This window comes from Aplidium turbinatum, chromosome 1 (genome assembly GCF_918807975.1).
Source record: "Aplidium turbinatum chromosome 1, kaAplTurb1.1, whole genome shotgun sequence".
Classification (NCBI taxonomy): Eukaryota; Metazoa; Chordata; class Ascidiacea; order Aplousobranchia; family Polyclinidae; genus Aplidium; species Aplidium turbinatum.
Genome location: NC_137472.1, coordinates 63140665 through 63153465, shown reverse-complemented (window position 1 = coordinate 63153465; position 12801 = coordinate 63140665). Strand labels below are relative to the sequence as shown.

The window sequence follows — 12801 nt, the reverse complement described above, 5'->3', positions numbered from 1 at the left end:
ATTATTACAGTATTTCGTGGTAGTAATGTATAGCCTTGTGATGGGATCATCAGTGGCGCTGGGACATGTTGGGTGGCAAAGACATCGCGAGCTTTATTACTTCATGTGGCTGTGAGTTGGGGCACAGCTAGTATGAAATGTGAGCTCAACGATGTAGAATAGCTTTTGCACAAACGATTTTATCCGCACTGCTCTAACTTAGGCACGACGAGTGCAATGAACAAGTGTCTACTTCCAGGTATGGACTCATCTCTTCGGGGTTATCGCTTACGACCGCCCTCTCGTGGCCGTACAAAGTCGAGAGCTGACTCCTACTTGGATACGAGTGAATATAACGAACCAAGGTGGGTGAAAGGATGTAATGCTCTCTCGTGGTGTAATCTCGGTTGGATTGTCGAACCTAATCGAGACGCATCGCTACATAATTGTGCAGGAAGACAATGCAGGTTCAGTTCAAACAATAGTATTTTTATTGTCTATACGTGTGGTTTGCTTCTGAATTGGGTTGATTTCAACAATTCAAAGCAACCAATAGGTGATGACGTAGGTGTTGACGTCTTTCAAAACTACCATTATGTTTCTCTTCAAGGTGAGGTAAGTTTTTTTTGTCATGCGAACACAGCACAGAGCAACCTAACTTATAGTTTAGAATGTTGATAAGGCAACTTATTGGCAAGCCATTGACCACAACACGCAGACTCGTGGCATCGGTCATGCTTCACTGGTTATGCAATTTGTTTCATCTTCAGCCTCACTTTCAACTTTATGTTAATTCTCTACTTTTTCGTTTTACGTGGTTTACTGTTAAATGGTTTAAGTATTTTGTGTGAACTGAGAACTTTGATTTGATTCCAAAGACTTTTCACTTCTATTTTTTAACATTTTTCCATGACAGAGATGTCATAGCGCCCTCTCGTAGTCGTGCTTCAACACCATCGGCAGCCGTTAGGAGAACGATGCAAGTGCTTGAAGACACGTACAGACAGCAATCCTACTTGAAGGTTTGTAATTGCAATCTTCGTTCTGATATTCATCTTGTTGTACTTGTTCCTCGTCAGGAACTAACATGCCAATGAAGGATAACATTAGTGCTTGTAAGCGATTGCCGTGTTCTTACAGTTCAAGAATTGTTACAATTTCACTTCTAAAGCGTTTTAAACAGACTGTCGTTTGTTGGAAATGTATCTACAAGTCAGAAATCTCGTTATTTTTTGGGCTTTTAACATACGTTTTTGTGGTGTGTAGATCGTTACCTTCTTTACTGCAGTATACTTCAGTAGTCTCTTTCAATCCTGACCAGATACCCATGGTACATTTAAGTACGTGGTACTGGTATGTAGGCTACCTATATATCATCATTTGTACGATTTAAACGGATACTCGTGAACCTAAATTTTTTTTAACAAATACAGTTATTTTCTTTAAATCCAACCAGAGTGATCGATGGTCACGGTCTGCTGATCATGGAAGCATCTACAACGGACCAATCAGAGCGCGCCGTTCGCCGTCTCCCATTCGTTCCCGATCTCCTTCCCCAATCAGAAGGTAAGTACATGTTGCCAGGATGAAATGATAACTTCTCATGTGGCAACCATGGGAAGTAAAACATTTATGAAAACTGCCAAAAACGATGCATTTAATTCATTCTTCAATGAAATAATTTTGATTGAAATTTTAGTTAAGCTTGACTTCATATTGTTTGATTTGTTTACCATGAAACTGACTCTGTAATTACTGGTAGACGGCTTGACCAGTTAATGGGAGCGCACGTAATAACCTCATAGGTTTTAAACAGCGTCCTCGTTTGAAAGCGGAAGTGGCTACATTTTGATACAGTTCAGTAACGTTAGTTTTGCGTTATGATTATTGCCTTAGTGCTAATGCATTGCACCGAGTCGCATGCGCTTGATTACGTCATGCCGCCCTGTAGCTCTGAGTAGTTCGTAATTATTGCAGCAGGACTTGGTAACCACTACACAGTGATTTGTCACTTGTACACAAAGCTCTACTCGTGTTAAGACCTCTTTTCAATTCCTTTACGTTTGTGGGTTTCTGCAGCTATTCTGCAGCACCTACAAGCGTAACACATTTGAAAGTGGGCGTGGCTATATTTGAAAGTGGGCGTAGACGCTGGCATCCTTCATCTTGATTCAAATATACCACTACAAGACATTCTGAGGCGAATACCAAAACAAACAATAATTTTGACGTTGAATTAGTTTTAACTCTTTCTCGTCCCAAGATTTTCCGCAATTTGATCGGGAAACCCATGCGGTTTTGCAGATTTTCCTTGCAAGGTTTGATTTCTGATACAATTTCCTAAAATACAATTTGGGTAGAGAGGTAACTCTTTTAAACCATAAACAGACATAACTCAGCAACAACACTACATTTAACATTATAAAAACAAAAAACAAAAAGCGAACGTTTTCGGCTAGTCATATAGCCCTTTTCAAGCCTATAAGAAAATACATTATTAAAAGAAATGTTTATAATTTCCTATGTCTATGTCTGTTTATAATTTCCTAAAACTTAAATATTTCCTCAACTTTGAATTTTTGGCCTTTTTGGATTTTGGCCATCTTGCGTCTCGCGTGTTAAAAGTAATCAATAAACTTCTAAATATTTTGTTACAAACAAAGCATCGTGTCACGCACTAAGGAACATCATTCTAATTGCGCTTTGTTGAACTCAGATCGCCATCTGTGTGGCAACCATCCCGCGTGGTAGAGCTAGAGAGGGACAACTTTCAAGACGCTTTGGACGACAGTGAGTCCAGAAGGGAATTGCTCTTGAAAAAGTTGGCTGACGCTCAACAGACAATGGAGGTAATTATTGGATAACAATCCTGTTTGTGTTTGATTGAAATGTTTTGATGGAGAAAAAAATAAAACTCCATTTGTTTCAAAATCGAAAACACACAATAGGCTAGTTGCCATTGCAAACACAATAATGAACCTTATTAGATCACAAGTTCACAGCAATTGATTCATTTCTTGATGAAATAATAATACAAGTCCTTGAATCGATTTCAACAGCAGTTTGATTGTTTTTTCGATTTATACTTTATTTGTTCTATTGAGGTTGCAAACAGGAAACTTTTAGTTTTTGCGAGCTTTCAATTGACCTCTGACCTCATGCAATTAACGTAAATCATTTCAACCTCGGGATGAAAACTTAAAGTTAACCTGATGTTGTGGAGCTCAGATTCAGAACGAAAGACTCCGAGATGGAGAAATGGATGTGAACGAGTGCAAAGCCACCATCAGGCTGCTACAACAAGTCCAACAAGAGCTTGAAACTAAGATACAATTCCTCCAGAAAGAAAGAGAAAGTTTCCTGGCAAAGTCCAAACATGACGCGGAAGAAAAAGAAGCTCAACGGAGAAAGTAAACTTTAAACTAACTGTATCAGCTTGGTAGTGGTGTTAATAGAAGACAGAAATGTAACTTTAATAGGTTTTAACATGCAGGTATTTTATATTTAATGTACAAAAAGAAATACAACACGAAGCATTAATTTGCTTTCTAAACTCATCATAAACTCATAATTTGTTTCATACAAAATTATATAGAATATAAGTTATAGTGGAATACAGAATAACACAAAACATTTTGTTAAGCAACTCTTACAGTAGCCCAATCTTTTGCAAATAAATTGTGTTCTTACTGTTTAGACTTTCACTGCTAATTAATATGACGCTGATTTACTGGATGTTAAAAATTTATTGATGCTACAAAACAATGTCACTTTTGCAAAATGTACCAACCATTCATTTACTGAGGGTTGTTGCTATACCGCTCTCACAAATTAGGTGAAGGCATAAGTTCTACAATTTGAGCTTTCAACTTGGTACAGTGACGATAAGTGGTTCAATTTTTATTTACAGAATAGACGAACTGAGTCGGGAATCGAACCGTCTTCGTTGTCAACTTGAGCTGATGCTGGCAGACAAACAACAACACCACGTCACTCTTGAACATTTGCACAAATCAATTGCAGATTCCAAACAACAATTAAAATATATTACAGAGGTTGGCAATTATTTCCAATATACGGTAGGCTACAGTTGTTGTGCTTTAGTCCTATCTCCAGCAGATTTACGCTCTGTGGTTGAGATTTAGATTTAAGTGGATGGGAAAGCAAGGAATCCTATCTTCCTGTTCACCTTCAGGTATTCCATTGGCAATGTTGAGGTTTATTTTTAACAGCAAAGTTTTCAATGTTGTTTCATTTCTTATTATTACCTATTGGCTTGGCAATTCGCATACGCATCAACAAACGTGTATTGAGATATTCAACTTCGCAGACTCAATCTGCGACGAGTTCTGAACTGACCACGACCAAAGAGAGGTTAAACGTTGCTAGACAACGAAGGAAACTGCTGGAAAAGGAAAAGAATCATGCCTTCTCGGAGTTGGAGAAGAACCAGAAGACACAACAAGTAAGTGTTTTTATCAAATATTAAAGATATTTTATTAATTCCTATCTTATAAAAGAAGGATGTGGTCATAACAGTGCCCGGAACATCGAATAAGTTATTGATTGTCACACACACGGCTTTAAAGTTTTGCTAGAATTTGTAAGTCGTTCACCAGTGAACGGTGGTTCTCGGTGCTTTCCAGGTCAGGAAGTTGTTGCCATTAAATTTCGTTTTTCTGTGAATGTTCTTCCCAACTATTGCCCGCAAATCGATTTGAATGTGGCTGAGCTAAACGCGTCTATAACACTGATCGTAAAATCTGAAAGAAAACATGGTTACTTCAAAAGCAATTGCGTTTTAATCCAAAAAGGTTACATTTCAAAAAAAGGGTAAAGTTTTTGATATCTATAATCTTGAAAGAACTTAAACCTATTTTTTAAATCGTTCATTTCAATGTTTTAATGTAAGAAGTAAGTTGTTTGGATGAACTGTCACAGGTGTCGCAACCAACTAACTTTCGTAAAATATTGTCTATCCAGGCTCTAATAAACCGGAACACGGAACTTAGTCAGAGGTTGAGCAGATGCCAGTCGGACCTTGAGGCGGTGTCGGAACAATTGGATCAAACCAACCACAAGTATGGACATCAGAAAGAGGTCGGTGGTTCGATTCCTACTCTCACTAACTTCAGTGCCATTTTGCAAGTTCCTACAGAAGCTAATCAAATCCAAGCCATTCTGAAAAGATGCAATTTAAAATAATTTTTGTGCTAATAATTCAAAAATATTCTATGAGTTTTTGAAGATTGTTTATGACGATTTTTGTGGAAGTAAACTTTTCTGACTCTTTGTAATCTTTACTATATTTTCGGACGCTGCTGTTCGCAAAACTTCAGTTTAGATATCTAATGCTTGATTTCGTTTGAAATATTCAGGGCTTCATAAAAAGATTGTTTTAGGTATTTAAAGAAGCACTTTGAAGACAAAGTTCAACTGTTGAGATGTTTATCCTGTTTCCAAATGAATAAGTTATCCAGTAGAAAAAAACAGAAAAGAACCTTGCTCTATCACACAAGAGCTAAATAATATTTTGCACATTTCTTCCCAGGAGTTCGCTATGTGTCGAGATAAGATGAAAAAGCAAGGAAGTGATTTGACAGAATTAAGAAGAAGTCACACGGAGTTGCAAAGTGACCGGGAGAGGGCGTTAAAGTACAACAGTGAGTTGGAGAAAACCCTCAACTCGATCAAGGAAATCAATCAAGAATTGAAACAGGTTGGTGTTCCACAAATGAAACAAGTCATCAAGAATTCCCAACGCTTTCCCACTTCCATTACTTTGCGTCGTTTGGGCTGCATGGCCAAGTGGTGAGAGGCCTGAAACGACACTCTAAAGGACATTGGTTCGACACCGCTCAAGAACATGCTGCTGTGTGCAGGACACTTAAAGGCATGCTTGAAGGTGGACATGAAGATTGGCTTCCTTGCCTTCCCGTCCTCTAAATCTTTACCAGGCGTAAGCCTGGATACGACAAAAACAATGATACGACAAAAACAAACTAACCCTAACAACAACAACATTTTGGCCTGGTAGCCTACAAGTTTACAAAGCTTACAACAAATCCATGAATGAGTTTTTAAAATCTACTTCTTGTCACCATTGATGGATATAAAGCATGAATAACAAAAGAACTGATCATCACCTTAACCACCAGCTGCATGATTTGCTTAGAATTATTGAAAACATAAAATGGATCTCAGACAAACAGGGTCTACAGAAATGATGGAAATTGTGAAATGTAAAACGACATATTATTATTTATGAATCGACTAAGCGTTGGAGTTTAGTTGGTGATGACATTACTATTGATTGAGGTTAAAAATATTAATAATTATGAATTCTTAATTAATTAATTATTATTAATTGTTCCATAATATTGAATATTTCATGATGATGGATATTACTTAAGATTTGACTAATCAAGATAAAATCTCCATGTAGCATTTCCACCTCGTCTTTATTGCGCTTAGTTGCATTCAAGATTTTGTTCAGTGTCTGTGACGTATTCGCATTCATCGATACTGTTGCAAGCAGCTGACTAAGGAAGTTCTTCAACTTCGTCCGGAAGTGGACGCGCTGGAGTGAAAACTTAAAGAAATGGAAGGGACTCACAAAATGGACGTCCAAAAGGCGGCGCTATTAGAAGCACAAAAGTCTCAGCTGGCCTGTGAGAAGGAAGATGCTTTAACGGTTTGTTGGCTTTTATTTTGCTTAAAAAATAGTTTGACTGACACTGTACGGTCAAACCTTTGTTTTCACGTGATTTCAAACCTGCAATTTCCATAACTACCTCACCTACCTGTGCAGAGGAGATTTTATTTGTTTATGTTTACTACTTGACAGACAAAACAATGTAACTTTAGCGTGTTTAACACTATAGGGCATAGTCAGATTCATCTTATTATTCTTATTTTATGTATATTGCATACTTAAGTAATTTCTGATGAAGATACAAGTACGTGTCGAAAACGTTTGAGTTTATTTTTATATATATTATATTTCGTTTGTGTAATAAAACATGTTAAATCCGCTAAAGTTACATTGTTTTGTCTGTCTATGGTTCAACAATGCAAATTCTCTACTAAAGCTTTACAATTTGTTTAAAGATTCATAACTAACTCGAATTATTTTGTACCGGATCTTGTGGGACAAATAAACTCACTAGTTTTTAGTTACCGAGGTGCAACTTTCCAAAATTTTACTTTGAAATTGGACCAATCAGAGTCTGCTGAACAAATAAGCTCACTAGTTTTTAATTGACGGGGTAGCCTACTGCTAAACCTCAAGGTCATAACAAGCTAAGATGTTTTTAAACAAAAGTAAGCTAACTAGACTTTTCTAGAACGTTTTAATAATTTAATTCCGTACAGTAACTAATAGTGTTACTCTGGTCAATAGAAACTATCTGCTCTTCGAGAAAGTTTTGAAAATTTGGAAAAACATCACGGAGAGGAAATGAAAAAAATGAGCAAAGATATCGCCGAGCAACGTCACGATAAAGACAGAGCGAACGCGCAGTTCATAGATGCGCAATCGGTGAGTGTGATGTCACAATGCTTGCTGCAACATTGCAATAAAGATTAAAAATTCGGCTGCATGTCGTGATACGAATAAACTTATTTCTTCACAAATTAGAAGATAAAAAGTGAACTAAAGTGAAAAAAACTTGAAAGTTCCTCGTGGCGGAAACTATCTTTTTCTCCAACTTGTCGCAATTGGGTAAACTTGTGTCATTAGTTCTTCTTGCTGAGGGTTGCTGTCTCGATTTGTTGTCATTCGCTTGATCGCAAGAATTCATTTATTTGAGTTGACTACTTATTATTGGGCTATACTGTATGATATTAATGCAGTCAGCTTAACGTTGCAAATAATGCTAAGCTCTATGTCAGAGCCCAAATCAGACTTGTATTGCGTTAAGTTGTATATGTTCATTTAACCCGAAACACCGGAATAACTACATTTATTGAACCAACCCATGCGATATAATTCACAATATTAATTTAATAAACGCATTTTAAGAATTGGAAAGAAACATTTTAATGTTTAGCTTCAACTCTCTCAAAACCTTGATGGAAGAACTTACCGTATTTATGTTGTTTTAATTAAAAAAAATGTTTTGCAATAACTCAGCAATATTCAAGAATTAAAGAGGAACTTGAATCCAACAACCAACATACACAAGCACAACTTGACCACTGGAGGCAGGCTTGTTCAAAGCTCACGTCATTGGTCGAAGAAAAGAAGCATGACCTGAGCGATTGCGTCACCCAACGGCGAGAAGCTGAGGAGAGCTTAGCTCTCGAGGAGGCGCAAAGAAGAACGTTAGAGATCCAGGCATGTCGTATAAAGAAGCAAACGATTTAATAATAGCATTGCTGTAACGTTTGGGTTAGTTACGATATCAGTTGAAGTCTTTCTCTACCTTTCTGCTTCCCGATAGCTCAGTTGGTTAGCACGTGACTTTGTGACAAAAGAATCTTCAAGATGAAGCGGCGCTGGTTCGACTCTCGGTGTGTGCGCTTGATCACGTTAAGGATTGCTCTCTATTCAGCGGCATCTATTGGATGGAATACTTCCCCGGCAACAACAACTATCGGAAACTTCACTCTGTCAATCTCGGTGACCGGGCCTGCGTCAGTGATTCAAAGCCTCCATAAGTCTACAAGTATGCGAAACTGCCAGAATAAAGCTCTCAAAGAAGCTTTCCCAGTCCGTGGATAAAGATTCATTCCATCAATCAATAACTCAGTTGGTTACGATCTCGACTTTAGCAACGAAGATCAATCGAAACGAAATCTCTCTTGTCTTCAGCTGAATGATGCGCAAGTAGCTGATGAGGAGCTCAACCACTTGCGTTCCGAACAAAAGCGACTTTCCCAAGAATGCGCAGAAAACCAGCAGATGATCACTGTGTTGGAGATGCAGAGAGATATTCTGGCCAAATCGGTGAGTATTTTGTTAGGCGACAGTTAGTTTGGTTATTTTCTTTCCACAATGGCAAGGATTCAATTGACTGACAAAAAGCAGCGGTTGAGAACTATGTGACATGGATTAGTGGTGCGATACTGATGAGCCCAACCTCATGGGCGAAACACGTGCCTATCGCGGTCAATTCTTGCTACACTCGACTGCCGAAAAACATCAGTGAGTATTGGTAGAATAACAGATGATTACTTATTCCATGAACGTGCTGTTTGGAAAATTCAAAACACTGGATTATGGATTAGTTGAACCTCACATTTGGATTACTGAAGACACAATCGAACAAATTAAATCATAAAAATAAATGGTCACTCACAATGTCTCCCTCTTCTATCACCGGTTTAAATCACTATTTTACTGAGTGAAATTAAGATGATTAACTTAAAGATTTTATTCTCACTTTTTATCTGCTGTTTGAAAACTCTTGTTTGATTTGGATCCTGGGTCTAGGACACTTTTACAGTATATAGGACTACTTTTTATTGAGACTTTTAGAAGTATCCAATTACTATGTATAAACTACATCAACGAGCAAATTACTGTTTTTCAGCCGTCCAAGACTACAAGTGAAAATATTTGTCAGCCTCAAATTGAAAAGCTGCAAGCCGAACTGGGTTTGATAAAATCAAGGTTACAACAAACAGAATCAGAACGAGACAATCTTGTCAAAAATAAAAATAAATTGGCAAGGGATACTTCGGTAAGGACTATTAGGCCTAAATGCAATGAAAAAATTATTTGCCAAATTTTCTCACTCTAGATATTTAAGTTCAAGCTACTATTACGCAAGCTTTTTTTGAATATTTTGATGTCGAACCTGCATTGTAATAAAAGTAACTATGTGATGTAATAATAACACTGGTCTACACAAAATTTCAGGTTTGGGTTTTGACAACCGATTTTAGCTAATTTTGGGGCGCTGAATCCGAAAATGAACTCAGATTTTCTCTATCACGTCACGTTTTTGAGATATGAAATATCCCTAATTTTTGAAAAAAATCCATTTTTGCCCCCCCTCTGTTGTCAAAACAAGGCATTCTGATGCAATAAACTCTGTTTTACCTGCAATAATCTAGCTTTAATTAACAAACAAGCATTCTATATTATATTCACACAAATTTGCGTTGTCTTTATTAAAATTTCATGCCTTGGAATAAAAAATAGGCATGCAAAAGAGCAACCATAATAACATCAAACGCTACATTATGCTGACGAACATGTCGATAGGACAGTGACAAGGTATTTTCTGAATTATAGCCTACAGTTCACACAATATGCACATAGACATTCCAATAGAGTGCAGAAATTCTGAAGACACACACAGAAATAGCAAAGTGCCAAAATAAAGATTGACTCATAGGGACTTGGGCAGGGCGAGTTCAGAAACAGTCAAAAAAAGAGCTTTCATAAAATATGAACTCTTCACTTATAAGCTTAAAAATACTCTTTTGAGGGACTTTCTTTTATGAGCAGCATCTGGAATTTCTCTTTTAAAACTCCAGCAATAGTCGGCCATCATATGACAATCCCACCGACCTTGATAACGTTCCTGCATAATTTTAATATCCTGGTGGAAACGTTCACCCTGTTCTTCACTAACTTTCTCAAGGTTTTCTGGAAACTCATCCGCATGGCTTTTCAAATAGTGAACTTTGATGCTCATCCTGCATCCCGAATCTTCAAAACTAAGCAGTAGCTCCCTTAAAAGATCTTTATAATTTTCTGCTTTTCTGTTTCCCAAAAAATTTCTCACAACAGCACCGAAAGCATTCCAAGCTCTAGCCTCGAATGGCAACATTGATTTTACAAAATTTTCATCCTTTAACAATTGCCTGATTTGTGGTCCATTGAAAATCCCAGCTCTTTTTTTCTCTTCACTGAGACCAGGAAAAGCATAACATATATACTTAAAACACTCTCCTTTATGATCCAAAGCTTTTACATATTGTTTCATGAGACCAAATTTGATGTGAAGAGGAGGCAAGAGGATCTTTTTGATATCAACTAACTGATCACGTATGATATTTTTGTCTCCAGGTGTCAAGGTGAGCCTTGGAGGCCACTCTTCTTTGTTCCAGTGCTGATCCTTGGCCCTGCTGTCCCAGTAACATAGGAAACATGGGTATTTGGTGTAGTCACTTTGTTGTTTTCCCAGCAAAAAGTTCACCATTTTTAAATCTACACAGATGAGCCAACCATGCTCATGGTACTTTAACTTTTCAAGAACGGTTTTGATGTCCTGATACTCTTCTTTCATTGTCACCGAATGTCCTATCGGAATAGAACCGTACACGTTACCATTGTGAAGTAGAACACACTTCAAACTTCGTTTGGAGCTATCAATGAAAAGTCTCCATTCGTCTGCATCATACTGTGGTAATCCCATTTCTAGAAGAAGCCCTTCTATATTGTTGCAATAAACGAAATTGGCCCCTTGTTTAAAAAGTTGGCTCTTTTTTGGCCCTTTTTGAACGTGCAGTTGGCTCCTTGCCAAATTTACATCTGGTAACCCTGCTGCACAGAGATAGCAGCTGACCCACAGATAACGCCTGAGAAGCCAAGACAGGGAGTTCAAGCCAGCATGGAAAAACTCAACGCTACCAATCTCCACTATGTCCTATTACGATTATTATCATAACAGGAATTTTTTTTATTTTAAAGGAAATCTGAACCAATTTATGAATTTAGTGTAAAAATGTCTCTATGTTTGAAAGTTTATTGCTGTCAGAAAATAATTATATTTGACATTTTACTGCACTAAAAAGGGTAAAAATTGGTCAATTTCATTAATAATGGCAACGATAGAAAGAAGACTTGATGTGATAGAGAAAATCTGAGTTCATTTTCGGATTCAGCGCCCCAAAGTTAGCCAAAATCAGTTGTCAAAGCCCAAACCTGAAAAAAAAGTTGAAATTTGTAGACCAGTGTAATATAATATGCAATATATAAATTTCGCCCTAACCGGTCGAGCTTCGAGGTTAAGTTTAAAAAGCTCGCTAAGCATAATTCTGCGCTAGGAAATGCTTAAAAAAGTTACTAGCCTACACTTGGATCCAACCTGTCAGGGACACTTTAAGCTTTTCCAAAGAAGCAAACTTATTACTCTGTTGCGACATCATGCGGTGCTACATTAACAGAAAGGCCATGAGTACTTTTCCACCCAGGCCTGAGATAATTTTAGAACTTTAGGGGCAAAAAATCTTTTTAGATATCCAGATAACTTGCCAAACCACTGCATATTATTTTACTTTAAAGCATTTGCATTCAGTCTATTTCGTTTCAGTGACAATTCCTGCTTTTGAAATAAAACAAAACCTCTTTTCTGAAGGATTTTACAAATAGGTTATTTTCTCACCCTGCCATCTGGTTGGAACCGGTCTAAATTATCCCGAAAACGGTTTTGTCCCAATAAACTGACTCACCATCCAGGAACTTCGTGTTATTTTCTGCCTCGCTTTCAATCACATCTCGAAAACATAAAATCATTTTCCAATATCATATCAGCATTAGCATAAAATGATTTTATTTGCAATTCTCTGTTAGGTCATGTGTAGATCCCTTACTCATCGCATTTTATTGATGCATTGATATTAAGTCTGTACTGGAGTCAGCATACACCAGCACTGCATTACCATTGGCGGCAGGAAGCCTTCTCTTATAAAAAAAAAAGTAGCAGCAGAATAGTTTCAGCCTAACATCAGTTCATAACGTGCCCATAAAACAAATGTTCAAAGTGAAACGCATTTTTCAAAAGGAAAATCAATTCATAAACAAAATAAAATCCTCTTAAATCCTTTTGAATAATCCTTTGTTATTTGATTCTTCCCAATATTTTA

General features: G+C 37.2%; 3 protein-coding genes across 7 annotated transcripts in view; 2 read left to right on the top strand and 1 right to left on the bottom strand.

Moving 5' to 3' along the window:
• The window catches only part of LOC145786235 (uncharacterized), a 370479-nt gene that overhangs the window by 98701 nt on the left and 258977 nt on the right, over positions 1-12801 (top strand). The gene's annotated exons all lie outside the window — the stretch shown is intronic.
• The window catches only part of LOC145766021 (ATP-citrate synthase-like), a 363348-nt gene that overhangs the window by 184436 nt on the left and 166111 nt on the right, over positions 1-12801 (bottom strand). The window lies entirely within an intron of this gene.
• LOC145788470 (uncharacterized) overlaps positions 1-12801 on the top strand; it is a 181011-nt gene that overhangs the window by 72339 nt on the left and 95871 nt on the right. For 2 of the 5 annotated variants that reach the window (XM_082576058.1, XM_082576002.1), the window contains exons 1-6: positions 5556-5698; positions 6518-6673; positions 7382-7519; positions 8114-8317; positions 8795-8929; positions 9516-9665. In XM_082576058.1, the coding sequence (XP_082432184.1) occupies positions 6581-6673; positions 7382-7519; positions 8114-8317; positions 8795-8929; positions 9516-9665 (720 nt within the window). In that variant the 5' untranslated portion in view covers positions 5556-5698; positions 6518-6580. Of the gene's footprint in view, positions 1-10; positions 112-238; positions 345-895; positions 1002-1435; positions 1546-2695; positions 2829-3207; positions 3390-3889; positions 4035-4309; positions 4445-4962; positions 5217-5530; positions 5699-6517; positions 6674-7381; positions 7520-8113; positions 8318-8794; positions 8930-9515; positions 9666-12801 lie in introns of those variants that run through there. The other 3 variants (XM_082575887.1, XM_082600258.1, XM_082575942.1) reach the window with 3 other exon arrangements.